Source organism: Podarcis vaucheri (genome assembly GCF_965113315.1).
Source record: "Podarcis vaucheri genome assembly, chromosome: 8".
NCBI classification, from domain to species: domain Eukaryota; kingdom Metazoa; phylum Chordata; class Lepidosauria; order Squamata; family Lacertidae; genus Podarcis; species Podarcis vaucheri.
In genome coordinates, this window is record NC_138766.1 from 48855040 (window position 1) to 48883013 (window position 27974).

At 39.6% G+C, this 27974-nt stretch overlaps 1 protein-coding gene and 1 long non-coding RNA gene across 2 annotated transcripts in view; one reads left to right on the forward strand and one right to left on the reverse strand.

The window, feature by feature from the left end:
• Positions 1 to 27974, reverse strand: part of NPC1 (NPC intracellular cholesterol transporter 1) — a 35677-nt gene that overhangs the window by 696 nt on the left and 7007 nt on the right. Inside the window, exons 2-24 of the mRNA XM_082234760.1 lie at positions 25135 to 25257; positions 24525 to 24631; positions 23308 to 23483; positions 22157 to 22324; positions 21155 to 21404; positions 18171 to 18247; positions 17319 to 17689; positions 15720 to 15946; positions 14616 to 14716; positions 13686 to 13788; positions 12841 to 13030; positions 12070 to 12252; positions 9751 to 9865; positions 8551 to 8678; positions 8323 to 8463; positions 7460 to 7549; positions 7138 to 7328; positions 6479 to 6594; positions 5301 to 5430; positions 4151 to 4348; positions 2510 to 2741; positions 1054 to 1167; positions 251 to 413 (exon numbers count right to left, since the gene is read on the reverse strand). Coding sequence (XP_082090886.1) covers positions 251 to 413; positions 1054 to 1167; positions 2510 to 2741; positions 4151 to 4348; positions 5301 to 5430; positions 6479 to 6594; positions 7138 to 7328; positions 7460 to 7549; positions 8323 to 8463; positions 8551 to 8678; positions 9751 to 9865; positions 12070 to 12252; positions 12841 to 13030; positions 13686 to 13788; positions 14616 to 14716; positions 15720 to 15946; positions 17319 to 17689; positions 18171 to 18247; positions 21155 to 21404; positions 22157 to 22324; positions 23308 to 23483; positions 24525 to 24631; positions 25135 to 25257 — 3694 coding nt within the window. The remainder of the gene's footprint in view (positions 1 to 250; positions 414 to 1053; positions 1168 to 2509; positions 2742 to 4150; positions 4349 to 5300; positions 5431 to 6478; positions 6595 to 7137; positions 7329 to 7459; positions 7550 to 8322; positions 8464 to 8550; positions 8679 to 9750; positions 9866 to 12069; positions 12253 to 12840; positions 13031 to 13685; positions 13789 to 14615; positions 14717 to 15719; positions 15947 to 17318; positions 17690 to 18170; positions 18248 to 21154; positions 21405 to 22156; positions 22325 to 23307; positions 23484 to 24524; positions 24632 to 25134; positions 25258 to 27974) is intronic.
• Positions 19851 to 27952, forward strand: LOC309539069. The gene is made up of 2 exons (XR_014222657.1): positions 19851 to 20591; positions 26107 to 27952. It is a non-coding gene; the product is annotated as an uncharacterized lncRNA (long non-coding RNA).

Consider the following 27974-nt stretch of genomic DNA (forward strand, 5'->3'; position numbering starts at 1 on the left):
GTTTGCTTGAAATAATTATTTTCCTTTGAGTGAAGGTGTTCTCAGATGGGATGAGAGACTTCTGCATTTACCCCACCAGTTTTGACTCCTGCCTTCATGCTGTGGAGTCATATCCCACACACTATGAGCATAAACAAACCAATTCAAGACATCACATTAATACAGAATGAAGCTCAAGCTGCACCCCTATGCACACTTCCTTGAGAATTAAAATTTCAGGTCAACTTGTACATATTGAGCAAGATCTTACCTATATAACTAAGTAGGACGGGAAGAAATATTAGACCATGGGTTGCTCCAAGTAGTACCATTGCTAGATACATCCTGAAGTAGAAGATCTGGAAAATCTGGGATTTGGAAAAGGCAAGCACTACTATTCCTCCAAATTTTGTGAGAGTAATGCCACTGAAAACCTGACAAAGGGTGAAACAGTGTTTAGTTTTATGCAATGCATTAATTGAAACATAACAGGAAATTGCTACTGTCATTTATAAAGCATTGTTTTTATTCTAATTAACTTTATATTGCACTCTCAGTAAGTATGTCACTACAGGCTATGCTCTGTACCAGCTTTCAGGCCTCCTTGAGAGGGAGATAGGCAGTGTTAGAAACAGATATGAAAGCTAGGAGCTAAATGGCACCTTAAGCTTAGGTTATGGGTGCAACAACAATGTCTAGGTGTGCTTCTTTAAATAATAAGAATACAACACTGAAAATGAATGAACTGCTGCTAAAAGATTATGTTCATTATTCACACGGTCTAGTTTTCCCACTACTAATCCTTAAGGATATTCCCCTAATATCCTTAAGAGAGTCTCTTCTCCAATCTTCAGAGAGTAGCTGGAAATGGAGAGGCAGAAAAAGGTCCTTTCCTTCCACTCTGCAGTTTTAATTTGAAACCTTAGGCCAGATCTCAGAAGCCGCTTGTGCTAATGAAATTCCTGTCACAAAATGCACCTAGAACAATGGGAGTTTTGAACACTGGAGATAGGAGCATACCCTTAAGTGGTTTCTAGTGCCACAACAGAATAGTTTTCAAAACAAAATACTTACAGAGCTGCCCATGTGGGATAGTGCTTCTTCTGCGCGCTCTGCTCTGGTTGCTTTTGTACTAACAGTGAATGCTCTTGTCACATGGCTACAGAATTCAACAGAGATACCACAACTCTGGAAAGAAGACAGCATAGGTTAAGGAGCTTACTGCCACAGAATACTCCATTTTCAACATTCTGGGTTTGATTATTTTTTTAAGGAAGTTTCCTACACTTATGTATCTTTACTTCCAGCAGGAATGGGGAACCTTGGGGTCAAAGGCCTGATATGGTCCTCCAGGCATCTTTATCCAACATTTAGCATTATCCATAGGCTACACCCTTTATATCAGCTCTGTACCTTTCCTGGACTCATTTTTAATGTCTTATGATTCATTTTAAATTAAAGTTTTAAATTAAGTTTTTTTCTGTATACCACTTAGAAGTTCTGAATATTAAGTGGTATATAAATGTCTGAAATAAATTGCCTGTCACTAGTATATGGAAGTTTTCTCATAAGAGAACATTCAGCCCTTGAGTAAAAAAGCCTCCTCACCTAGAAGTAGTTCTCTTGACATAAAAAATGACTTATGTATTTAGGCTAGAGAGCTATGTCTGTGCTAAAGTATTTCTTACTCTCTGGCCTACTGATGAGTGCAGGCCCTCAACAGCCCCAGCTGGCAGGTGAGGCTAGCGGAGAGAAGGCAAAGAGGAGAGAGTGGAATGGGAGCACCTTATATTCCTCATGTTCTTTCTACTCTGAAAACAAAAGAGGACTGAGGAAGACACAGCAGAGGAAACAATGCAGTGTCATTCAGCCCTTCCAAAGTTGAAAAGAGAAGAGTTCATGTTATTTTGCAAGAAAGTTTTTGGGAGGAGGGGAGAGAACAAAGTAAGAACAGGGACCCTTGGATTTGATGCCAACTTCTGTTTTCTAGACCCCTTAGCCAAAGGATCTGATAACATACACTAAAGGGTACACTGCAACATTTTCCAGTGGGGTGGGGTGGACCAAGAGCCCTTGTTTTACAATTTGGTATCCAGGCTGTTATTCCTGCATTGCAGGAGGCTGGACTAGATGACCCTTGGTGTCCCTTCCAACTCTCCTGTTCTATGATTTTAAATTTGCCTACATAACATATTACAGTGGAACAGTGGATTTACAGTATTCTGAACCAGATTTTGGTAGATATTTTTGGAAACACGTTTTGATAGTGTCTAAGAGCCCTTTAAGATCATAGTCACATAGTATGAAGTACCCACACTGAAATTTAAGCGCAGAGATGGCCAACATGCTTCCCCATCCAAATGTTGCTGGACTCCCAACTCCCATCAGCTCCAGCTAGCCTGGCCAATTGTCAGGGAGGTACTATTTCAGCAACATCTGAAGGGCACCACATTGGCTAACGGCACATAGCATTTGCTGTTGACGCCAAAAGTTGAGAGAGCAGATAAAAAAAAGATGAGGGTGAACTTACCATGACAAGATTAACCAATGAAACTGCATTCAGGCTGATGCCCCAGAGCCACATGACTCCAAACATGTTGACCAGGATCATAGCAATGGTAATGGTAACAACAATGGCAGCCCACACTTCAAAACCAAGCAGCACCATTGTTACTAAGAATATTGATCCAAGGGAAATACTGAGGTTAAAGACGGTGTCTTTCACAATAGTGAGATATTGTTCGTAGAAAACATAGAACACACTATATAAAGAGAATAAAAAATGTTCACATTGGTAACAGATTAACAGAATAAGTCTTTTGAATGCTTGGCTACTTTGATGCCTTAATTCTAAATTACTAATTTTGTCTAGTTCTCAAAAGAATGCCACTTTCAGATTTTTCAAAAAGTTTGGCAGAGGGAATAGGATTAATCTAGACATTTTAAAAAACCAGGATGCAGAGAGTAGTCATGCTCTCGCTTCTAATTTTAACCTATGTATGTTCTTTATCACTATATGTCTATATTTCTGGTCTGTGACTGTAATAAATCAATTCATTCATTCATTCAGAGAGTAACCAATTATTTATAATGTTTTCGCCATTAAAGGAAATTATGCAAAGTAATTTCCCAAAAATCAAACTAAAGATCAAGGAAAAATATGAAAGCTTGAAAAAGCAGGAATACTGAAAGAATTGCTAAGCTACTGCTGCAAGCAACTTGGGAGGAATGTAACCTAGGTTGTGTCCTTGAAAGGGCTGGGTAAAAGTTCCTGAGAGGCACGTGCGTTCTTGCCTTTGAACACTAGGGAGAGCTAAACCCACCTGGCCGTCAGCATTCCATCAAAGGAAAGGAAAGTTTCAGGACAATTCAGTAACCCTTGTTACCGGTATATTACAGGGTGTAAACTCTTGTTCTTAAAAACTACGGCTCTGAAATTTGTGCAACGCCATTTTGATATTCAGTTTTATGTCCAATCCCTTTCATAATGACCTCCCAACATGGAATTCACTTTTTTTTACAGCTACTGCACACTAGGTCAACATCATCACCCCATGGTTCAGTAACAACCAACATTCAACCCACCAGAATGTATATTTTTCACCCAAGATTGGGCTTATTTAACACACACTACATTGTACTGATTTTAAACACATTGTCTGGAAGCCTCAACTAGTACAAAATGCCCCATCTGTGTAGGTTGGCAGAAACATATTACCACTGCGTTTGCTTCCACATTCTGTTAAAAGTGCTGTCCCCACCCCGTCCCCGTCCCCGTATAGCCTAAACATGGACTCGCTTTCCCATACAAATCCCCCAAGGTTTTAAAATTAGCTGATTAGGCACTATCCAAATGCTGCCCAAATTAGTTTCTACTAGAAACACAGCTGTGGGCCTAGATTTCTGGTGTGCAGGCCTTTGACAGGTTTGTTATGTTCCTCTTTGGTCTCTTTTTGGAGACATGATGGAACTTCATTGCACCAGGTCTTCAGAAATTAATAGTGTATAACAGTTCCATTTGTTTTCCTGTTTTAATATCCATGAGCTGCCATGAGAATTTCTTGCTGTTAAAAGCTGGTATATATAGGTAAGTCAAAGAAAAAAACACCCTGTAACACTTAAGTATTTGGCAGGGGGAGAGGGGAACAGAGGTGGAGAAAGAGCCACGTACCTGTAGGGGAATACATGATAGTTCTTTTCTTCAGTGCTCATGGATTTAGTAATGTTGTCTGCTATCACACGTGCTTTCTTCATTGCATCAATGAAGTCTGCAGAGGTTTTCAACACTGTATGGTAAGTCATGAAGTAGGTAGCTCCAACTTCAGAGTTGTTTATAAAGTTAACTGCAGAGCTATATGCTGCATGTCCTCTGTAAAGAAAAGTACAGTTAGCACACAAATCAATTGAATGATTATTAGGTTAAAATTATCTAAGGCATTCAAGAGACAACTAGCTTCTACAATGCTGTTAGGACACTCCTGGGCACAGTACTCTATGATTGTGTAACAATTTGCTAATCTAGAGATATAAGGGAACACAGTATTTTGCCAAGGCAGGCAGCCAGTGTCCTTCAACTGACATCATTCTCATCTGTCAAGAAGGAAGGCAAATGGAAGCACAGGCACAGAGCAAATGTAAAATGGTGGAAGACAGTCATTCGCTTCACCCCAGATACTGTGTTGTCATCTTCCTCAGTAGGCCCTGGACTACCACTGTCTGACTTCTAGCCAAAGAAACCAGCACCCTATGAGTTGGATCCACACACAAAAAAGCTCCTCTCTGATGGAAGGATGTGTGAAAGGAGAGAACCTATGGATCCAACTGAACACCCATCGCAATTGTGCCCAAATATGCAGTTCTGCAAAATGAATGCAGGAGCCAGCTTTGTGATGCTTTATTCAAGGACCGCAATGATGGATATGTGAAACAATAGAAGGCAATGTTCTGGGCTGTCAGAATGAAGGCCTGACACTTAGATTGGTACTGCACAGCAACAGCAGGGGTATGTATGGAAAGTGGCAGCACAACATTTTCTGGGATGTGGCAGGGAGGACAGGGAAGCTCCACGTTAAGACAGACTTTGCAAAGGTGTGCACACATCTGTGGGACAAAACTGTCGCCAGCCCAGAGCTGCCCTGATTTCATCACCTCACACTCCCTGATCCCATCAGATGCGGCACTGCTGCCACTCCACACACAAATGCCTCATCTACCACTGGTGGTCTGCGCCTCTTATGCTTTATGACTACAGTGTTTGTCAGAATAAGTTTTACTTTGAAGGAAAATGTGCCCCCTCTAAATGCTCCCCTGTTGACACATACCCCTTGCCACATTTTGGATTAGGGTTATCAGAGAGGAACATGGGCAGGAATTTCATGAAGTCTTCACCCTGAGGTCTCTTCTTCCCTTCTGGAGTCAGTGGCCGGCAACGCACACAGGATGGATCCACAACTGCATAAACATTGTTGGGAAATGTATGTTAATTGGCTACACACAAAAAAAACCCTGCTTCACAATAAAGCAGTTTCATCAAAGAACCAAGATCTTAGCTGAAGAGCCCCATATTTTTGAGCAAAAGACACCCAAGCAGTTACTCAATTAGAGGAACACCCCAGCTGAACTATGTATGAAATGTTGGAAGATTCGGGACAGACTAAAGAAAGTACTTCTTCACACAGTGCATAGTTCAACTATGGAATTTGCTCCCATGGCAAGCAGTGATGGCCATCAACTTGGACAACTATAAAAGATTAGACAAATTCATGCGATGATAAGGCTACCAGTAGCTGCTAGCTATGATGGCTAGGTTCTGCCTCTATAGTTGAAGGGAGTATGATTTTGGATACCAGTGGCTGGAAACAACGGGAGGGAAGAGCACTTTTGCGCTCAGGCATGCTGCTTGCAGGCTTCCCATGAGCAACTAGTTGGCTACTATGAGAACAGGATGTTGAACTAGATGGGCAACTGGCCTGATCCAGCAGGATCTCCATATGTAAGCATTTTTTTAGCAGCAACTGCCATTGGAGTCTATTCAAATGTTGCTATGTCTATAATCCAACCCAAATGAAGATGGCACAAAGCTAAGAAGTCTACTTTCCTAAATTTAAAACAGAAGTGCTTCACATAGCAAGCTCTACAGGAAGCAGTTCCCTATATAGCAGTAGCAGTTGCTGCTACACCACACAACACATTACTCAGCTGTGTGTAAACATTGTGAAAAGTGCTGGAAGCAAGAAAGGGGGCTTGCCTCCATGATGCTGATATGAATCAGGCCAGTTCTTAATCTACAATATGTGTTATCAACACTAAACTATTAGCTGTATTTGTCAAAATGTAGGAATTTAAAAGCATACTCCACATCCTGCCCCCATGTAAAATATGCAAGCTGAAGTAGGTAGGCATGGCTGGGATCAAAGCATGCTAAGAATTCCACACATCCCAACAGGAGAATTCTGAGCAAGACGTGTTTAAGGGAGTGTACAAAGGCAACAAACGGTACCTGAAGCATTGCAGAACTGCCCAGTGGTGTTGTAGATTCTGCAACAAGTTGACTGTGGTTTGACCCAATCAAAGTAGTCATCAATCCACGAAGAAGGAGCATAGCCAATTTTTGTGCTAAAATATGAAAAACAAGCCACCTTTACCCAAACATTATTAATGAACTTTCAAAACAGAACATTTCTCCAACTAAATGTTAAGTATACACAACAGTCTAGTTTGTCTGGAGGATTAGCGATTGTTTTCCTAGACTACAAGTAGAAGTGTTCAGAATTTCAAAGTTCATCTCATGTAACTTAAACTGCCATTGGATGAGTATTTTACAACAAAATGCCATACCATAAAATATACTTAATTTGATTGTAAATCATTTTGAGGGTTTAACAGAAAAGTGGCTTTCATCCTTATGAAATTAGCCAAAAGTCTGGAGAAGAAGAAGGCTTTTGCCTGTCGCCCAAAGATATGTAATGAAGGAGCCAGACAAGCCTCCTTGGAGAGAGCATTCCGCAAGCAGGGAGCCACTGCAGAAAAGGGTCATTCTCAAGTTGTCACTCTCTGGACCTCTCACCAAAGAGGCACATGAAGAACGGCCTCAGATTGCAGTGTCTGGGTCAGTTTATTTGCTGAACAGACTTTATGAAGAAAAAAGTGAACACTTACTAACTGTTAATCTCTGCTGCATCAAATATTTCTTGAACTAGGGAGTTGTTGTCACATCCTGTTCCACCACACACCATATTTTGCCCATTCAAAGTAGTATAGTCATGTCCTTCTTTTAGCACAAAGTATACTGGAGGACCTGCATGCAGGTATTTGCTGAGAGAGCTGAAGTAATCCAACATGTACGAGTCCTTATACAAAAAAGGGGAGAGGGAATGAGAAAAATATGAAGCTACCTATAATGCTTCTCTCTACCCTATATATGTTGTTTGCAGTTGTTTTTCCCACAGAAAAAGGGGCATAGCATGCAAAAGTCACTTACATCTGGCATTGACAGGCTCTGGTCCAGGCCAATCTCAACCTTGTTGGCAACTGCTATGCTGAATGACAGCACACCCACAAATATGGATATCTAAAAATTGGTGATATTTCAAAAAGTGATTTAATTCACAGAAACAACTTTTATTTACACATTCAAAGAATTATGCATCTGTTAAACAATTTGGTTCCTGATATCAAGGTTCAGGTTTACATCTATGTTTGGATATAATTGGATGCTATTTTGAATCAAGATAGTGAACTGAACTGTTCAACACTGAACTGATTTTAACCACCAATTTCACTGCAGTGGCTTTTCGGTTTCTTAGAATTCCTGAGCAATGATGGACAGAAGGCTGCTAGTCAACTTAATATTGCTGTAAAATATACACTATTTTTCTGTCTATAAGACACCCCATGTATAAGATGCCCCCTATTTTGGGGGACTCAGATTTAATAAAATGGGGGGAGGTGTATCTGTAGATGTAGCCCGCCCCTAATTTTTGACATTATTTTTTAGGGGGAAAACCTAGTCTTATACATGGAAAAATACGGTAGCTAACATCTTCTAATATATTGATCACAAGAACTCCAGAATAAAAAGTATACCATACTGCATTGGCAATGTGGTGGAAGCAACAATTAGAGCTTACAAACTACCACTACTTCATTCAGGCTACCAAATAACCTAAGAAATCCTGAAAAACATCAATGATAGTAGGGAGAAGAATCTTCACAAAATATCGATGAACAGTTAAAAGACTCAACTGTTGCATTTTGATTGATAAAGTTATCATAAAAGTACACAACCCCCCCAAAAATGAAAAAAAGACTTTTAGCCAGTCTCAAACATGAATGTCCACATACCACAATTGGTCTCATCCAATCCTTAAGAAGACATGGAGAATATATATTTTTGAAGAATAAAAACAACACACTTTCAGAGTGCTGAACACTATTGATCTCTTCACCACCTTTGATACAACACAGAATATCGTATCGATTTTTCTGAAAAACAAAATGCCAAAATCAAATAAGCTGAAGTAGCAATTAAATTACTCAAAACAAACGTTGAATGTATTGTAGCAGGCTTACCTCTTGGCGCTTAATATCCAAGCCGAAGAGGCTTACAAAGCAAGTAATTTGAAGGAGAAAGTCAATAAATACGGCCACTGCAGCAAATAGGGAGAAAGTACGAACAGCAGGCATAGTAGACAAAGATCCTAAAAGAAAGACAGAAATAGAAGTATTGCACTGTCTCTCTCAATAGGAAGAAGTGCAAAGTTTATTTTAATCCCTGGATGTCAAATTAACAGTGCATGATTAAGACTTCTACGAAAAGATGACAGGAGATCATCTCTCAATACCACAGGCAGCATGCATAGCAGCAGGTGCTTTCAAGGGTGAATACAATCTCATGTAAGATAATTTAAGTAGATGCCATAATTTCGCACGCAACCACAGAATAAATGTTGCTTCATCATTTTGTTCTACACGATGACCCTTTTCCTCCATAGCTGCCAGCAATACATTGGGTAGAAGACAAATTTAACATTACCAGCTAGAATTTAGCACAATGTAAAAAAATAAACAAAAAATTGGGATGATAAGCTGGATAATGGTTTTGCTTTTTTTGCTTTCAGTAACTTTCAGTATCCCTGATACAAATCTTGTGTGTGATCATTTCCACCAGTACTCCCCACCTCTGTGACAGAAGTTCCACTGTAAACGTGGAATAGAGCCATTAGAAATAATGGCTTAATAGACCATCCATGTTCCAATTAAGCAGAGTATGCATTTATCTAAACCCTGCAAGTGATGAGGATGAAAAGAGTACAACATACCGTATTTTTCCGTCTATAACACGCCCCCATGTATAAGATGACTCCTATTTTTTCGAACTCCAAATTAAGGAAATGGGGGGAGATTGCCCAGAGCTGCTGAACTTTTTTGGGGAGGGGATTGAATACAATTGTTTACCAGCCTCAACGCCACTGCCAATTGCCCGCCTCAACAAAGCCACCAATCGTCTGCCCGGTCGCCGCCAATCGCCCGCCCAACTGCCGCAGCAGCAGCCAATCGCCAGCAGGCGTTGCTGCGGCCAATCACCCGCACAATCACTGCTGCCAATCTCCTGCACGTGGCTGCTACCAATTGTCCACCCCCCTCTGCACTATCCGTGTATAAGATGACCCACAATTGTAAAAAATTATTTATAATACAAAAACATTGTTCTAAACATGGAAAAATATAGTATATTGAAACCAAAAATAATTACAAACTAAAAATCCTTACCCAATAAAAAGGCCACTGTCTCTGAAAATGATGACAGGAACATACTAGGAGCCACATCTCCAAGGATTCGGCCTATCTGCTTATCTAGAGTTTCACCTTGAAGGCGTTCATCTCTCTGAAATAGTATTCATTTGTTAGAAATCAGATCTAGAGAAAGTTCTCCTTGGATCTATGATCCAAACATTTGTATTCAAGGAAATATAAATAAGCAGCTAATGTTTCCTAGAATGTACATCAGTCTTGCCCACTCAATTCTCCTTATCCCAGAACAGTGATCATTTCACACAGTCACTATAGAAAATGAACATATATGAATTTTCTGGTTCTCCTTTTCCCATTTCTAGTCACTTATTTGTTCCATGTCCACTAGAAGAAAACAAAACCTATTTCTTTATTCTTTGTATAGTACAACCAGAATTTCAAGTGTAAGGCCCTCTTACTCTTGGCCCTCTGAAGGCAGCACAGGGGCAATAGGATTGTGTGAATCTTTGGGGTATATTCAAGTTCTGTTAGGGTTTGGAGGAGCGATGGTAAGGGATAAACTGAATGATATTGTTGGTGTATTCTCTCTCTTTCTGAAAAATCAATAAAACATGTTTTTAAAAGGATTGTGTGAATGTCCCTGTCCACAAAGAGAGAGAAATCCATCTCCAAAAGGGAGGTCCAAGGATGGAGGCCTCCTCACAGGAGCAGAGGAAACGTCTGCTGCTGGTGGTGGTTCTTCACCAGGGCTTTGACAATGGAGACAGAAAACAGGGAAAGAGTTCCAAGGGCATGCCTGGACAATTTCCCCTCCCATTACAGAAAAAGCCTGCAAAGGGCGGGAAAGAAAAGAGGACCAACACCCAACACTACCCACTCTCCGCACAAATACCCATCCTACAGAGGTTTGACAGTTCATGCCCCATCTGGAAGAAAAACTCTACTGTTCTATGAATTTCAGACATGAATATGAATAAAACATGAGCTTATTTTGGATCAGACCAAAAGATCCTCCTAGTCCATTATCCTGCATGTGGCCTACCATTTCCCTCCAAAAAATCCACAAGCAGGATAAGAAGGCGATGTCTTCTCTTGCTGTTGCTCCCTAGCAAGTAGTGTTCAGTGCCAAACTATCCCTTAACACCAAGTTGCCATGTAAGCATCAATATGGTTATCCTCCATAAATTTGTCTAATCCCCTTTTTAAAAGTTAGCCACACCAGCAGCAGTTATATACTGTGATAGTGAATTCCGCAAGTTAAATAAATTATGTGATACAGTGCTTTCTATTGCCTATCTAGAATATATCACAAGTTACAGCTTTATGTGAGAGAAAGAAAAACTTATTTGCATGTGTATGATTTTATAGTCTGTCACATTCCCTTCCAGAGTCATCTTCCACTCTAAACTAAACAGATTTCAGCCTCTCTTTGAATGGAAGACACTCCAACACTTTGATCATTTGGGTTGCCCTTTTCTAGATCTAGGGTATTAAATCTGTACACAGTGTTCCAATTGCAGCAGCACTACATATTTGTGTAAATGCATGAGATATAACAGCAGTTTAGTACAAAGATGCTAGGACACACTTGTAAAGAGCCACCCATCTGGATAACCATGACGTTAAGCAAGCTGGCAGGGAAATTAAAGGAGAGTGGGTTGTGTCAGGGTGCTATATATATATTGTGTGGGCTAGTAACATAAGGGTTTATTTGCAAAATCATAATAGAAGGTAGATATCCTCAAACAGCTGTATGTTCTCCAGCACCTAATGAAAGTGCTCCAAGTATTTTTGTTTATTCCCAACCAATTTCCGAGTAAGGACACTTGTTCTCTAGCATATAATATGCCAAGTCTTTTTACCTTTTCACGTAAGATTCCCAGTAAACATAATTCTAATATGGAAGCACTTTCATTTTTTGTTGTTGAACTCATTAATACTCAACATCTCACAAAATCGCTTGAACAGGATTTCAAAAAGCAACACCACATTTAATACAACAGAACCAAATGAGATCTTGCATCAAGAGGCCATGGCTCAGTGGCAGACCACATTCTCTGGATGGGATGATCCCATGCTAGATTCCTGGTATTTCCAAGTAGGACTAAGAAAGACTTATGTTTGTTCACCTGGAGAGCTAGTGGCAGTCAGTATGCACAAAACTGAGCTAAGGAGACGAATGGTCTCATTCAGTTTAAAGCAGCGTCCTATCTGATCACAATTTAGAGCTACACTACTGACCTAAATGGGCCACTGATCCCACTCGTATATTCATATTCAACTTATATTAGCAGCTTATTCATTACACACTAGGGTGGCGAGGAATCACAAAAATACCTGAAATGTCTGGACAATAATGAAAATGTTGTCCACTCCAACTGCCAACACTAAAAATGGAATGACTTCAATAACAATCAATGTTAATGGAACTCCAAAATAGCTGAAGATGCCCAGAGAACATGCAACTGAACTCAGTACAATCAGAATGCCTGCAACGCCCAAGGAAATTTTTGAATCCACCTAGCAAAAGAAGAAACAAATCACAACAATTATATTTAAGATACCTGATTGGTACCCATTATAAATGTTTTTCAAGTACAATTGTAGCTTAACAAAACTACATCACATCAAAATCTAGGTCTAGTCTTGCATAAAAAGAGCCAGAATAGGAATGTGTATCCTATTAGAAATCACCCAGGGCTGAAAACTAGCATCAAAATATCATTAAAACTTCAGTGTACACACACAGCACCTAATCCAGTAAGTGATATACTGTATAAAGAAATGTCCTTTGCTGGATTAGTGAGAGAATGATTCTGACGTTGAATAAAATATTTCCTTTTGGTACTTTGAAAAAGAGAAGGAACCTGCAACGAACTCAGTCAACACAAAACAGTTGCACTGAGCAGCCTATTTCTGTTAAATTTTTCATATACCATATTATACGACAAAGCATTTTTTTAAAACCATGGTTTGAAGCTAATGGAATTCCCCTTATAAGAGTAAAAACACCCACAGATGAGCATAATAGCAGTCAAATATATAATAAATGTTTCAGCCCACTTTTATTTGTTGTAGACTCGCTTTTAAACCATTAAAGATACATACCAAGAATCTAGCAGCACTCTTGATGTGTCCCAGAGCTAGAGAGATATACACAAACATTACTGCGTAGCTAATTACAACAGTACCAACATCACCGTAGCTTTCCCGGTCTATTTCATCTTCAATGCTACGTTCAGCAGAGAAAGAAATTGTTAAATTTGAGTTGTTATAGCTTTTCACAAAAGAGATGAACCTGAAAGACAACAAATCAATGGATTCTTAGAATGTCAGAAAGAATTTCTCACATTATTCACATAGGCCTCAAATGTTTTTTTAATGTTAGTTGTACTTTTGGGCTAGACCCAACATTCTACTTTATCTTGATGACTACATGCTTCCCAGATGTCCCAGGTTATCCTTGGGCTCGATTCATACTTTTAAGAAAGTGTGAAATGTGAAGGACAAAAGTAAAGGCTGCCTCACAGCCTGCTTCAGCTGGATGTTCTATCACCGCCTCCAAAGGGTGTTTTATGGGGACACCCTTGACTTTTTATATTATTGTGGGTTTAAGATGTAGTTTAATGTTACTTATAAGCCACCCTGGAAGGATCTGTATCATGAAAAGAAGGATATGAACAAACTTCTGATGCAGTCTTCAGCATCTTTTGCTTGCATAGGGAAACTGTTTGTGCAGCTCCAAGGTTACACTAACTAAAAGTTATGTCAGACAAAACACTAGCAGTTCGTCTATAACATGTTCATTTCTGAGTTACACAAATAGCTTGTTGTTTGTTTAAAGAATTGATAAGTAGACCTTGCCAGATTCTTTTGGGCAGGCAACTGACTCATCTCCAGTATAAGAATTTTACATGCAATGTTTCAGTTAAGCCTCAATTAGAAAGACTTACTCCTTTTCCCAAGCCTGTGCTTTCATTAGCTTTTCTGTGTCGTTGTAGTAATTCTTGACAGGAAATGTGATCACAAGGGCTGTAGCATTATTGTAATTTTCACCTAGGCATTAAAAAAAAGATAAAATACATAAAGAACTATTTTAAGGATTATAGAAGATTATAGCCAGAATGACCAAGGGATGGGAACTAGAGACCAACAACATATGGCAAGAAACATGTTGTCTACTCCTATTACAAAGCGTCTTCCATATTCACTTCATGCTACTTCACTAAGTAAGACCCATTTATTTACTAGCAGAAATAGTGTCATGAGTGCTAACCTAAGCCAATTTACACAGACGTAAATGCAACTGATCTCCATGAAACTTTCCACCAGGCTTAGGGGGCCCAACTACTAGTCCTTCCCCCACTCCATACACCATTGTCCTCAGAAGGTACTCCATCATCTCTCCTCCCCAACCCATGCAAAGTGTTACAATTGCTTTTAGGTATGTATGCTTGAGTCTTCCTTGCTGAATAAAGTAAAAGAATACTAGCTCACACAATGGCTGTCAACCAGTGCACTGAAATTAAATAGTATTCACCAGAAAATTGGTTTTCCATCCAGACTAAATACTACACTATCTTACTAATTCCTGCTAAACAAGAAAATACAGTTTGTTGTGTGCAAGTCACTCTATTCCTCACCATGAATATTTTCCCACATGGCATGGAAACACCACATGGCTATGGTAAGGTTTTGTCAGCAATTTGAGATACAGTGTGTATTTCATAGCTGATAAAAGTGTAGGCTAAAGGCTGGATACTAAGCTGGCTGTATTACCTTAACAGTCTTGAAAAGAGACAGAGAATCACAACAAATGGATGTGGAGGCTACACCTTCATTTCAGCAAGGCTTCCACACCTGTTTTGATCCTTCACACCTACCATCATATCCTCCCATCACCAACCAAGGAAACACAGGGCCACCAAATGTTCCCAAACACGGATCGTGAAGCAAGGTTGTGTCATTCAAAGAGGCTGGAGCCCTGTGAAATTCATATACAGTTGTTGACAGTTATCCAAGTAGAACACTGCTTGTTACAATATTGCAGTAGATCATATTTTGAAGTGAAGGGCATTTACTTTGGAATGCCCTTCAAGTTTCCTTGACTCCATCTCATTTTCTCCCTTAACACCTCAATCATGTATATTCTCTACTTAAAGGTAAAGGTAAAGGGACCATTAGGTCTTAGTCATGGACGACTCTGGGGTTGCGGCGCTCATCTCGCTTTAGTGGCCAAGGGAGCCAGCGTACAGCTTCCGGGTCATGTGGCCAGCATGACTAAGCCACTTCTGGCAAACGAGAGCAGCAGACGGAAACGCCATTTACCTCTCCGCCCGAGCGGTACCTATTTATCTACTTGCACTTTGACATGCTTTCAAACTGGGACCGAGCAACGGGAGCTCACCCCATCGCAGGGATTTGAACCGCCGACCTTCTGATCGGCAAGCCCTAGGCTCTGTGGTTTAGACCACAGTACCACCCTTACTTACTTACTTACTCTGAAGTAATTTCCAACAAAGTAAGTAATCCTATTTCCAATCATGTAAGTATAGCAATAAGGTGTGAGAAATTTACAAGTACAAAGATCAGCTCAATTCAGCCAATTGTTCAAGCCTTCATAAAGCAAATTTTATGAAACCAGGAATAGAAACTAGGGAGAAGCTCAATCTCCACCCCAGGCACTGGCTTATATTAATCCAGAGTTCCCCAGTTTGCAAGGAATTATTTCTAGGCTCCAATGCAGTGGTGGGGCTTGGTACCCTGATCCTGGACACAAAGCATGGTGTATGAATGATGCTTTCTCCAAACCAAGTCAACAGCTCCTTTTTAGTTTTACTTAAATATATTCTACAATCCCTGTATCAAGCAAACTATCCAAGAAGCATGTAGACCAAGGAAGGAAACGAAAGTCAGCCTGTCAAACAGATATTCAAAAGCAATTTTGACAAGCTACAAATATATATGTGAAATATCACTGTGCTTACCGGACACAGTACAAGAGGTGAGTGTGGTAGTCAGCGTAGACAAAAAATTCATCACCAGTACTGTGATCTAGGACAGAATGACTGTTCTGGAAATAATTGAGTACACTTAAAATAGTACAGTTGTTGTTGGAGGGAGCAAGAGGAGCCAGGCAGATGTCCTTCAGCATTACGGTGTCATTTTTATAAGAAGCAGTTATGTTTTCAATAGCATTCTGCAAGTCTAGCACCTGAAAGGATGAGAAAGGAAGAACTTAAGTGTCATAGCAGCAGAACAGAACTTTTCTTATGTCCATGCCTTTAAGATATGGTGGATAAAGCCAGCCAACTGTGGCTCAAACTGTACAGTCTAAAGGAGATTAGATGACAAAAAACAGGTTTCACAGTACTGCTTAGAATGTATGGTTTTATTTTATTTTATTATGCATTTATGCTGTAAGCTACCCAGAGCAATGATTTACAGTGGAAGGGTAGGATATAAATACAGAAATCTCTATTATACATTAACATACAGCAACTGTTAATTCTACAATATGCCAGTTCAGACATAACTCAAGCCTGGAGTTCCCAAGCATAGCACCCTCAGACACCCACTAAGATAGGCTCTCTACCACTCCTAATTATTATTTTTTAAACTGTGGTTTTGGGGGCTTATTTTGGTTGTTTTTCTTGGGTGGTTCCCAGTTTGGGGGGGAATTGTCTTTTTGTGTTGCTTTTGGGTGGTGTAAAAGTTTTGCTTGTGGGGGAGCGGTACTAAGCATTGACAGTTCCTGTGTGAGATGGGTGCTTTGTGGTACACCTTCTGCAATTTAGATTTTCAAATGCCCCCCTAGGCCTAATAGGTTGGGGATGCTTGCTCTAAACCACAGTTTGTATTACAAGAACAAGCTGCAGTGAGCCTTGGGCTTGTAAACTCCCACCTCTCCCCCTGGCAAAGGCTGCAAGTTAGAATCTGAAAGCTTTTCTTTCTATTTCAGATTAACCACTACATGCAGCGTCATCCAAAAATTGACAAACTGAAGTTAAGAGTAACTATGATTAGCTGAGAAACAAGCCAACTTCAAAACCAGAATTTATGAAGCTGGCTTGATTCAACTAACCATAGTTGAGGGTTCAGATGACATGATAAACTGTAGTTAATAGAAAGCAGATATGGAGACTTCCAATCCCCTTATTGAGGCATCATCGGAAAAGGAGTTAGGAGCATGCGAGTCTGGTGGGAGACTTAATTCATTTGGAGTGCTAAACCATGGTTACATCTGAACCAGTGTCATTATGTGCGCCTCAAGGTTTTTTAGTGCAGTCATAGTCAAGTTGGACACAGCTACCTGGAACCGCTAAGCCATAACTACAAGTAGCAGGACCAGATTCAATTCTTGAATGGCACACAATTCTGATTGTACTATGCTGGCAGACACCTATCCCTGAAATGGTAGAGGTTTCAAGGGCTTACACAGGGCTTAAGTATCTGAACAGAGGCTTCCCTGAAATTATTGGTAACTGCCAATCAAAGGCATGGCCCCCCAAACCCCTTTGTATTTCAGTTTTCTAACTTGCACCCTTGCATCCACTGAGCATGCAAAGAGCTGCCGTCTGTATTACCTGATGCAAGATATCTTTAGTTAGTGGAGGCCCGAAAGGAATATCTGCTCCTGATGGATATGGAGAATAGATTTCTGGCTTGGCGTTTGGGGCTTGGATAATAAGTTGCTCAGTACGGAAGAAAGGTCCAAAGTGAGTATCAAAATATTCCTTCTCTTTGCGAGCTTCACTGTTTGGGGATGACCAGAGGTCTATAGGATTTGTTGTTACTTTGACAAACATCAGGCCTGAGGAGCACATGGCAATAAAAGCCAGGGAGAAGAGCACAACAGGTCTTGGGTTTCGAACACAGAAAGCCCCCCATGATGTGAATGTGACTCTTAACACGTTCTCAAATCTTTCACCCAGCCTTTCACACCAGGTAGCTTCTCCTGCAAGAACAAGAGCACATACACAGTAAATAAGATATCCATCTCCAACACGACCCATATACCTAACTAACAATTACTATTAATTAGGGCTTCCAGGTTTTTCTGTTTAATTTAGGAACAGGAACAAAATTGTAGAGAATGAAAGAGAGGACTATGACATTATTAAGCCTGACTCCATATAAAATAGGGCATAATTCAGCCACTGAATGCAGAAATCAGGAAGTACACCAGCATAATGCGTGTGGGAGTACCGTGAAGAAGAGTTGTGTGTAGTCTAGGATATTTATTTTATAAACTAATAATTCATATTATTAAGTTCCTTTTTTATTACTGAAAGCGAGAGAGAGAGAAATGGCGTGCAAGGAAAAAATTCAGGACATATTGTTTTACAACAAACCCAGCATGTAATTTAATATATTATAACCAACGTTCTTAAAGAGGAACACACACAAACGCTCTATCATTACTTTCTAGAACTTACCAGTATTCTGGCGTAAGTTAACAGAATAGGCAATGTTGCTGTCAATAGGTGTATATTCAGAAACAAAGTGTCTCTTCCTGTAAGAGAGATGAACATGAACAAGAGCACTCAGGATAGGATACCCAGTTCAATTTTATTTAATAATGTGATTCAAGACACTCTAGGTTACAGTTTGCAAAGAAAATACAGAAACTGTTATTATAGAATTTTTATTCCTGTTATTAGAGAATTTTTGGAAGCTAGGACTTCATTACATCAATTACAAGTACTTGCGCTGAGCTACTCTGTGGTGGCTAAATTATTTGAATAGTGCCTGGGGGAAATCCAGCATCAATCACTAGCCATTTCTGTGGCAGGTAACTGCATTGCCATATTTGACATTAATTGCTCTTCTTCAACGTAGTGCCATTCTCTCTCTCACTGGATCATTGCAGAGTTACAGCAGTCTCTTTGCTTCAAGTTAGGGAATATTTATTCGGAAACCTCAAAATCATCATGTAGTAGTAAATGTTCTAGTAAACAGGTGACCTACACTGATTCATCAGAATCTACTGGCAAAGCTTTTCCTGGACTGTACCTTTCAAAGGAAAGTGTTGTAGGTTCAACATTTTAATACTGCTGTCTGGAGTGGTAAAATCTCCTTCAATAAGTATTTATTTATCAGACACCTCATGCAATGAGCCTATTGACATTAAAATAAAATAGCATACTGGGAGAAAGCGAGACTATACATTTCTCCCTGACACAAATGCTAGGGTTCTTGAGAGTATTCAAGTGATCCTTACCCCAAAGTAGTAAAGTCAGGAAAAGGCATATTATTTAATTGTGTTGAATAAAATCTTACCTGAATGTACCACTTGTGGCTGCAGGTGAGCATCACTTGAATGCTCTTAACACCACTAGCATGTGCGTCAGGAAGAGATATTCAGTCTAGCCTTCTCCCCAACCTGCTATTTATCTTGCTACTCAGTCACATAACAACCCCCACTATCTCCTCCCTAAAAAAGTTAGAATCCAGGAAAACTTTACCAGTTATTCTGTTGAATACTACTTAATTCTGCCCTATACAGTGGTACCTCGGGTTTTGAACGTTTCTGTCGATGAACGTTTCGGAACAAACGCTGAAAACCTGGAAGTAAATGCTTCCGTTTTGGAATGCACCTTGGAACTCAAACGGCTTCTGCAGAGGTATCACTGCATTTTTCTCAATTTTCTCTGCCCTTTGTGCCTCGGTTTTCAAACATTTCAGAAGTCAAACGGTCTTTTGGAACTGATTACGTTCAAAAACCGAGGTTTCACTTTAACCGTCTTACACATATCTTCTAAGCTCTTCAGGTCTGTGTAGAATACAAGTTTACAAAGCCATCAACAGAGTGCAGGCACTAAGACATATACATTTTATGAACCTGAAGCACTTACTACATTTGGCCATTTTCATATGTCACATTAAACCATGGTTTAATTGAAGCAATGGTTCAATATGAATGAACAGTGTACTTTGCTACTCCCCTGCTCCCCTCTTCAGTACGCCAAGCAAGAAACATTACATATGAACAAGCCTTGGCTTATTACCATAGTTTGATGGGAAATAAGCTACAAGACATTGCTTTGCACATAATGGAAAAAGTCAGTCTCTGGTTTCTTTGTTGTCACTGATGCACTGAAGGAAAGAGCTAAACTATGCCTTAAGATGACATGCAAACTAGGTCACAGAATCATCATCATTACGCATGCTGATATTAATCATCCCTTCTAACAACAGAATTATTATCGCCTTCTATTGTGCTACATCTTCCTGTTATTCTCCTTGATAAGCGTCTTGTAAAATAAGCGCACCAAGCTTTTTTTACTACCTTCTAGTTGGGAAGCACTACAATCACAATCACTTTGTTTTAGAGCACAATGTTTGGTTTCAACACATTTTAAGCAGTTATCTCCCTCACTAGCTAATGTATTATAGGTTCCTAGTGACCTCATTTAAATTCTCAAAAACACTTCCTCTTTCTCAGCAAAACTGAACTACTGAATCAGAGTTTGCACAGACTAGATTGGCCAGAGGCTTCCTACAATTTCATACAAACAGTTTCATTGTACCAAGCTACAATGGTGCAATTGTCAGGCACAGACAAGGGTTCTATGAGACCATTTGTAAACAAACAAAAATTAATTTGAGAGTTAAATACATTGTGGGGTTTTTTTATTTCCCCCTTCCCTGTCTCTTTAAAACTCAGCAATCAGGGAGGGTGAATCCCATGACTATGAACAGCTCATAGGGCAGTTGTTTACTCTGACAGATTTTCTGCTGCCTCTGTAGTTTCAGAGATAAAAACGATGCAGCTGAAGATACACAGTGCAGCAGCCACACTGAGCAGCACCCAGGATTTATTTTAAGTCAACACCAGGTGCAAAAGAAATCTCAAGGTAAGCCAGCTAAGTCTGACATATTACAAGCACTCTCCTCACCTTGCTATGCCACCAAGTCTGACAATATATACAGTACTCAGTGTAGGTGTAAAATGTAAAACTGCCCTATGAGCTGTTCATAGTCATGGGATTCACCCTCCCTGATTGCTGAGTTTTAAAGAGACAGGGAAGGGGGAAATAAAAAAACCCCACAATGTATTTAACTCTCAAATTAATTTTTGTATGCTATACAGGTATGCTATACTTGTCCTAGATAGTTCCTTAAAGCACAGAGAATGCTAGTGGCTGTTCAGTTAACTGCATACTAAGCAAAAACAAAGCATTACTGCAGTATGGGGATCTTCTAAATGCTGTCTATGTGTAAGCTGTTCATTGTCACACAACATGGCTTCACTCTCTACAGCAGATTGAACCGGGGGGGGGGGGAGGGACTGCAGGATAAAAGAAAAAGTTAAAGTCCCACTGGATTCTACCCTTTAGTAAACAGTGGGATTATTTAACAGTTTATGAACAACTCCAACACTTAATTTTCAATGCTGTTTTAAAAGGGAGCTATTTACCTGTAACACCAAACTCCAAAAACTGCTGCAAAAAACACAAGCAAAAATCCTGTGTAGGAGATCCACATGATGACATACATGGCATCCAAACCAAGCAAAAGCCAAGGTACAGGAGGTGGAGGGGGTTGTGGTTTGGGACCACAGACAATAGAGCAATCCTGACAACTGCAAGGCCCAGTGACATCATCCATGGACTCATTACAGCCTTTAGTGGCATTGTTCATAGGTGTCATTCCATGGATAGAAACATCTAACAAGAGAAAAGTTAACACACTCAAAAAATACCCAAAGATACTATAATTGTAGATGTAATCTATGACAAATTAAAACCAATATAAACCGATAATAGTTTCCATTTGACAACTTCAACTTTTAAAGTTGCCAGGCCATTAGAAAAAAATTGTGTTCACTAGCGTAAGCAAGTTTACCATTTGATCCAAGGCCCATAGAAATAAAATCTTCCAGGATTTAAAAAGAATTCAAAATTGCCACAAGTTAAGGATGTATTTATTGCATTTAACCCACCCCACCTTCTGCCCAAAGGAGCCCAGGGCAGCAAACAACAAGTGATAACACATATTTCAAAGAATTGCAATGCAGATGCACTCTGGAAAAGATATCAACTTAAAAGGCTGATTGGAAGAAGATGGTCTTCGGTAGATGCAGAAAAAGACAACAGTGACAGTTCCCCACCTACACATGCTGACAGAAAAAAACATTGTGAGGAAGATAAGCCAAAGTGACCTCACAGCATCTCCTCCCTTTTAGAAGTATGTATCAGCACTCATTTAAACTGCAGTGCATGATTATAGCCTTACATTTTTATGTATATATGAAATTATATACACATACACCTAAAGCTATAGCCTTATTAGCCCAGTAGTTAATCCTGCGTTGCCTAGGGGGATGGTCCAAATTCAGTATGTATTTGTGGCTCAAGTTCAAGACACTAGCTACTAATAGTCAATAAGGAAAAGTTTATTTAAAACATTTGTTTCCTACCTGAAAATATTGGAATCATGTTGAAAGGAGTCTGACCATTATCCTTGCTGAACATGTACTGAATCCAGTTGGTTGCATTGCATTCCCTAACATCTTTTCCACACAATAGTCCCAGCGCTTTAACATTGCTTGATGGTGCCTCCACATCTTTACATGCATTATACATAGCTAGAAGTATCATTTCAATAAAGAAAAAGACAATGCTGATAATACAGTAAGGATACAAATAAGAATTTACTAAGCTGGCTTAGCATCTGATATAAAGCAATTCTGAATTTATAGCAGAAGAAATACTTGAAGACAAAAGGTTTTGACACAGTCCAAGATTAATCTAGGCTTCACAAAACTTCTCATTAGCTCACCAACGGATTCTCTGCATAGTTTTCCACTAATTGCAAAGCATGCAGGAGGGATCTCTTGTCCTTTGCACTAGCCTTTACAGAAGACAAGAGTGCCATTTCTGCCTCTGAAAAGATGAGGGCAAGATAACTCAACCCCAGTGCTGTGAGAGGATCTGGGGCAAACAGCAGCAGCAGCACTAGCAGCAGCAAAGGAATCAGTCTTCTGCTTGCTGTGGAAACTGAAATGTACAAGGAGGATGTGACAATTTGGTTGCAAAGGTAGCTGGGTGTGTTCCAAGCCCAGCAGTTGCCTCAAACAGGAAAGGAGGAAACTGCTCTATTGCCTAGGAGACTAAGGCACACCCCTCTGATTTTATGAGCACCGGAAACCTTGTGGGAGTCCAGGAAGAGGGCATCAACATGCATCAGTGGAAGTTTGCCAACAGAAATGTACAGGGCAGACGAGAAATACTACCCTGGTACTTTATGGGGAACTGGAGAACAAAAGAGTTGCCAGATTTAATATTCTTTGGGGAAAATGAACTGTAAGATTAAAGTCTCCTGAATTAGCCTTGCAAACAGGATTAATACTGAATCCCACTTTTCTAACTTCAATGGCGCATATACACACAGCTCTCTTCCTCCCCAGACACTCACTCAATCCTCTCTTTTCCGTACTACTCAACTTCTGACTTGCAGATGAACCACACAGTTCAATTACACATAAGAATACAGGCAAATAACTGCTTTTATGAAATCTTCTAAGAACAAAAATAAATGATACACAACTATTTTGAATGCCTCGCTTACCATTAGCAAATTTTTCTCCAATGTAATACTCCAGTTCAACGACGTTGGTTTTCTTCTCTTTCGTAACTGGATCAATATATGAAGTTGTATTTGTTACATTGAGAAATTCAGACTGATGAGGACTGCAGGTTAGTTCGCAGAACAGGTTTACAAAATTATAAAAACATGATGGGCACCTGAAGAGAGAGTAATTATTAAACATTTATTCCTTTATCCAGTATGTGCACACAAAATGCAGGAATTTTCAGAATGTAGCAGTTGTCTTCAAGAACAACAAACAGTTCTTATGGTTATCAAAGCTTAAATTAATAATGCACTCCTGAAATGTGTAGTTCTAAGAATGATCAGCAAGGGCTACAGCGATATTGAGTACAGAAAAGTTCAGAGCATTTCATCTGGAGGAAAGAAATGAAACTACGTAAGCAGCACAGCAGTGAAATCAAATAAGACATACAGTCCAATCTGACGCATGCATGTTCAGAGGTCAGTTCTACTATAGGAATACTCCCATATAAGAATGTGTAGGCTTGCAGCCCAAGATTCAGAAGCCACCATTTACTGTGCTACCTCGGATTATGTTACCTTCGGGTAACGTAATTTTGAGTTACAAACGCAGCAAACCCGGAAGTGTATACTTCCGGGTTTTGCCACGTGCGCATGCGCGGAGAAGTGCTCTATCATGCTGCATGTGTGCGCAGAAGCGGCGCCTCCGGATACAGACTTTTCGGGGTAAGTACGGATCCCCAGGATGAATTAAGTTCGTATCCAGAGGGTCCACTGTATTTAAATTTTAGTATTGTTGCCCCAATAAAAGCTGAAGAAAACATGAACTATAAACAAATATAAGGAAAGCATCACAGAGACTCTTCAGATAGTTCTCTTTTATTGGAAAGAGGTCTGGAGATATTATTAAGCAGAATAAAAATCATTAAAATGCTTAATATTTATATACATTTATTTAACCAACCTTTCTAGAAAGTTGTCTACTAAAATGCATCTCTCTGGTAGCATTCCACCATCAGAGAATGAGCAGAACAACTTCTGGAGCACTTGTTGGGTAAAGACAGACATTGTAATAAAGGCATTTGTAGATATTTATTTTCCCATTATATTTCCTAGACAAGTAAATGTCTACCATATTTTCTCTAGTTTACTGAGAAGCGGGAGCAGGGGGGGAAATACCACAAGCAACAACCAGACAAGTGGCTCCCACATACCTGGAAAGAAACTGCAGTGGGAGCTCCAAGTTGTTTTTCAAATCCTGAAGTTGTTGTACATCACAACAAAGGCTAACATTCTCATAGAAAAAGCCTGGGCAGAGTTCCTTAAGAGAAAATCAAATACATATATATATATATAAATAAATATTTAAAATTCAAGTATTATAAAGTAGCCTGTGATTTTTTTCTTCTACTGCAAGGGTTACACACTCAACTTCAGACAACTGTCCTGGAAAATATCTCACTGTTTTCAACAGTTTACTTACTAACAGGCTTAGAATCACTGTAATAGTGAAATTAGTAATTACTATTTCATTCTTCCTTAGGATAACATTACAGAAGAAGAGACTGGTAGATTTGATATGATCGTAATCCTTATAGAGTAGACATTCAAGTCAAGAAATGCATATACCAACTACAGAGGCTAAGTGGAATGAACAAAACATAGTCCATAATTCAGTTACCATGTTGCCTTACTCATACCAATATTAGCATTAGATTTCCTTATGCTACAACTGAGTTTAGGAAAAAATATGTTTAGTTCTTCTTTCCCATCCCCACTAAAGTTCTTATTTTCCAGTAAAATGGTAAATCACTAGAAACTTACCTGTACCAAATCATAGCCATCTTTTGGCAGTGGCAACGGTGGACCCTTATATTCACAACTGTACCTTTTATCTCCAGAAACAACTTCACACTGGCCGTACCAGATACACGAGTCTGAAAATACCTACAGAGGAAGAATAATGAATGTTAATTGTGTTGACCATAGGTTTCACACTTGCAAGACGCATGCTAAAAGTGTCCCAACAGAGGCTGCTCATGAGAATACCATTTTAAATATACCCACAAACTACAGGCATTTCAGTTTATCAACAGGCTGGGCTTTCCCAGATCCCAACACAATGCTTTTCAAGTGACATCACCTCAGAACAACCTTCAACATGATGGAGATTTCTCATACAGCAACACAGGCTCAAAGCCCTGTGCAGAATTAGTGGTCCCATTTTATGGATCTTGGTCAATTTTTGCACACACAAATTCCCTAAGAACCATTGTAATCACTAAGAGCATTTAGTTGGCCACTGTGCAATGTTGGACTAGGTGAACCTTTGATCTGATCTTACAGTCAAATATCAGATGTCAAATATTCAACAAATATGCATAAATGGTAAGGAGTCATTATCAGTTTCAGAGAAAGGTTCTTAGGATACAAATCACTTTTAAATCAGGTTGAAAATAAAGGTACATCTAGACCAGCATCCTGTTCTCACAGTGGCCAACCAGATGCCTATGAGGTCAGAAAGCAGGACCTGAGCCCAAGTCTACTCTCCCCACATCCTGCAGCTCCCATTCTGAGGCATGTTGCCTCTGAAAGTGAAGGTAGAACATATCCATAATGGTCAGCAGTCATTGATCTCCTTATTCTCCATGAATTTGTCCAATCTTCTTTTAAATGTTGGCAGCCTTCACTTCTAATGAAATAAATTATATGAAATAAATACAGTTATTTGATAGCAAACACTAGAAAAAGAGAGGGCTAAGAAACCATTTCCTAACATTTATATGGTTTACATAGGATACTCTGGGACAAGAGCACAGAGCTACATGGGAGGAAGGCTTTTAGAATTGTGTTTGGTTCAGCCCTGAGTGCTCATTGGAAAGACAGATCGTGAAGCTGAGGCTCCAATACTTTGGCCACCTCATGAGAAGAGAAGACTCCCTGGAAAAGACCCTGATGTTGGGAAAGATGGAGGGCACAAGGAGAAGGGGACGACAGAGGACGAGATGGTTGGATAGTGTTGTCGAAGCGACCAGCATGAGTTTGACCAAACTGCGGGAGGCAGTGGAAGACAGAAGTGCCTGGCATGCTCTAGTCCATGGGGTCACGAAGAGTCAGACATGACTAAACGACTAAACAACAACACAAAAGCATTCGGGCCAAAAATACTCCTTGGTTTCTGCAGTCCCAGAGACCATATACAGACCTCCACACTTCTCTTCCCAGGCCACCCCCCTCACTGGCTCTGCTTCACACCCAGTGTTTTCCTCCTAGCTGGAATGTGCCCTTGGACTGATAACACCTCTTGCTTTTAAAGTGTGTGTGTGTAAATGTATATAAAGTAGCATAGTGTACATAGTTTTACATTTGGTGCTCTGACCACTTTTGTTCTGGCTCAGAAAGAAATGTGGCCTTTGGGCTGAAAAAAGGCTCCTCATTAGTAGACTAAAGGACTCAAACCAAGTAAACCTTTATGAAGCAAGCTCAGTCAGCAACTTCTCTGAACTGGTAATTCATGATGAAAGTGTGATCATTCCTGTTTTCCCTCATCAACTTGCAAATGGATTCCCTTTTTTAAAATATCAGTCTTATGAGAATGATGTGTACATACAGGTTGTATTAAATTCTGTGATGAAAAGTATACAGAAAAATCACTAAACTTGCATGAGACAGGCAGGGAGAGAAAGATCTGCAAGGCAAAGACTTCTGATGTCTCACATGCATCATGTGACAGTCTAGTGACAACACTTTATCCACAGGGCTGAAAGGAAATGTGCTGTCATCGGCATCTTTCCCCTATCTCATCAAGAGACTGGTGTTCTCTTCTATGCGACTAGAAACAACAGTTAGAATGACTAGCAACACTGTATAAAGTTTAGAGGGCTTATAAAGTACCAAGTCCCTGGCTGAAATATTATCAGCCATTGGGAACCTTATTCCAGCCACTTTTCCTTCAGCTTCAGCTCCTTTCCATCCCCCAGTCTGCAATAGAAGAATATTAATATTAAATCTTTACAGGATTTTTGCCAAATATTTGAAGTACTTGTTCCTGAAATGTTATGTTAGTACTAAATATTGTTAGCAAACTTTGCTATTAGTTATCTTCAGTACTTTCTTTCTGGGGGGACGCAGGGGTGTGCATACCCCTAAACATTCTGTGAATCTTAAGTTTGGCCTCATTGAGGGGCAGTATTTCGATATGAGTAGGAAAATGAGAGTACCCCTAAACTTTTTTTTTTAAAGAAAAAAGCACAGGTTATCCTACTGATGCAATACATATAATAGGGGTGTTTATAATAGTTATTTTCAAACAATTTTCTATTTTCTGTTTGAATTTGCATTTGCAGGGTTTCATGCATTGTATCTTGAGGAGTAATACTTTTAGTACTGTAATCTTAATGCAGTAAAAGCTTAACTGAGTTTTTTGTCATTAATACTTTGAAACTTATAAATTTCTGGAAGCTTTTTTCATCTATAGAGGGATCTACGCATACGATGTTAAAGATTAGAGTCCACACTTGTTTTTGGAAAGACTTCCAACAGTTTTGTTGTACATAATGTACTTGGCTTACAAGGACAGATTGCCAGATTTCTGTTTAGCCTTGACTTTGTTCCCTTACAAAAATGAACTTTTGGAACTACATTTTGTAGAATTATGTCTGTTC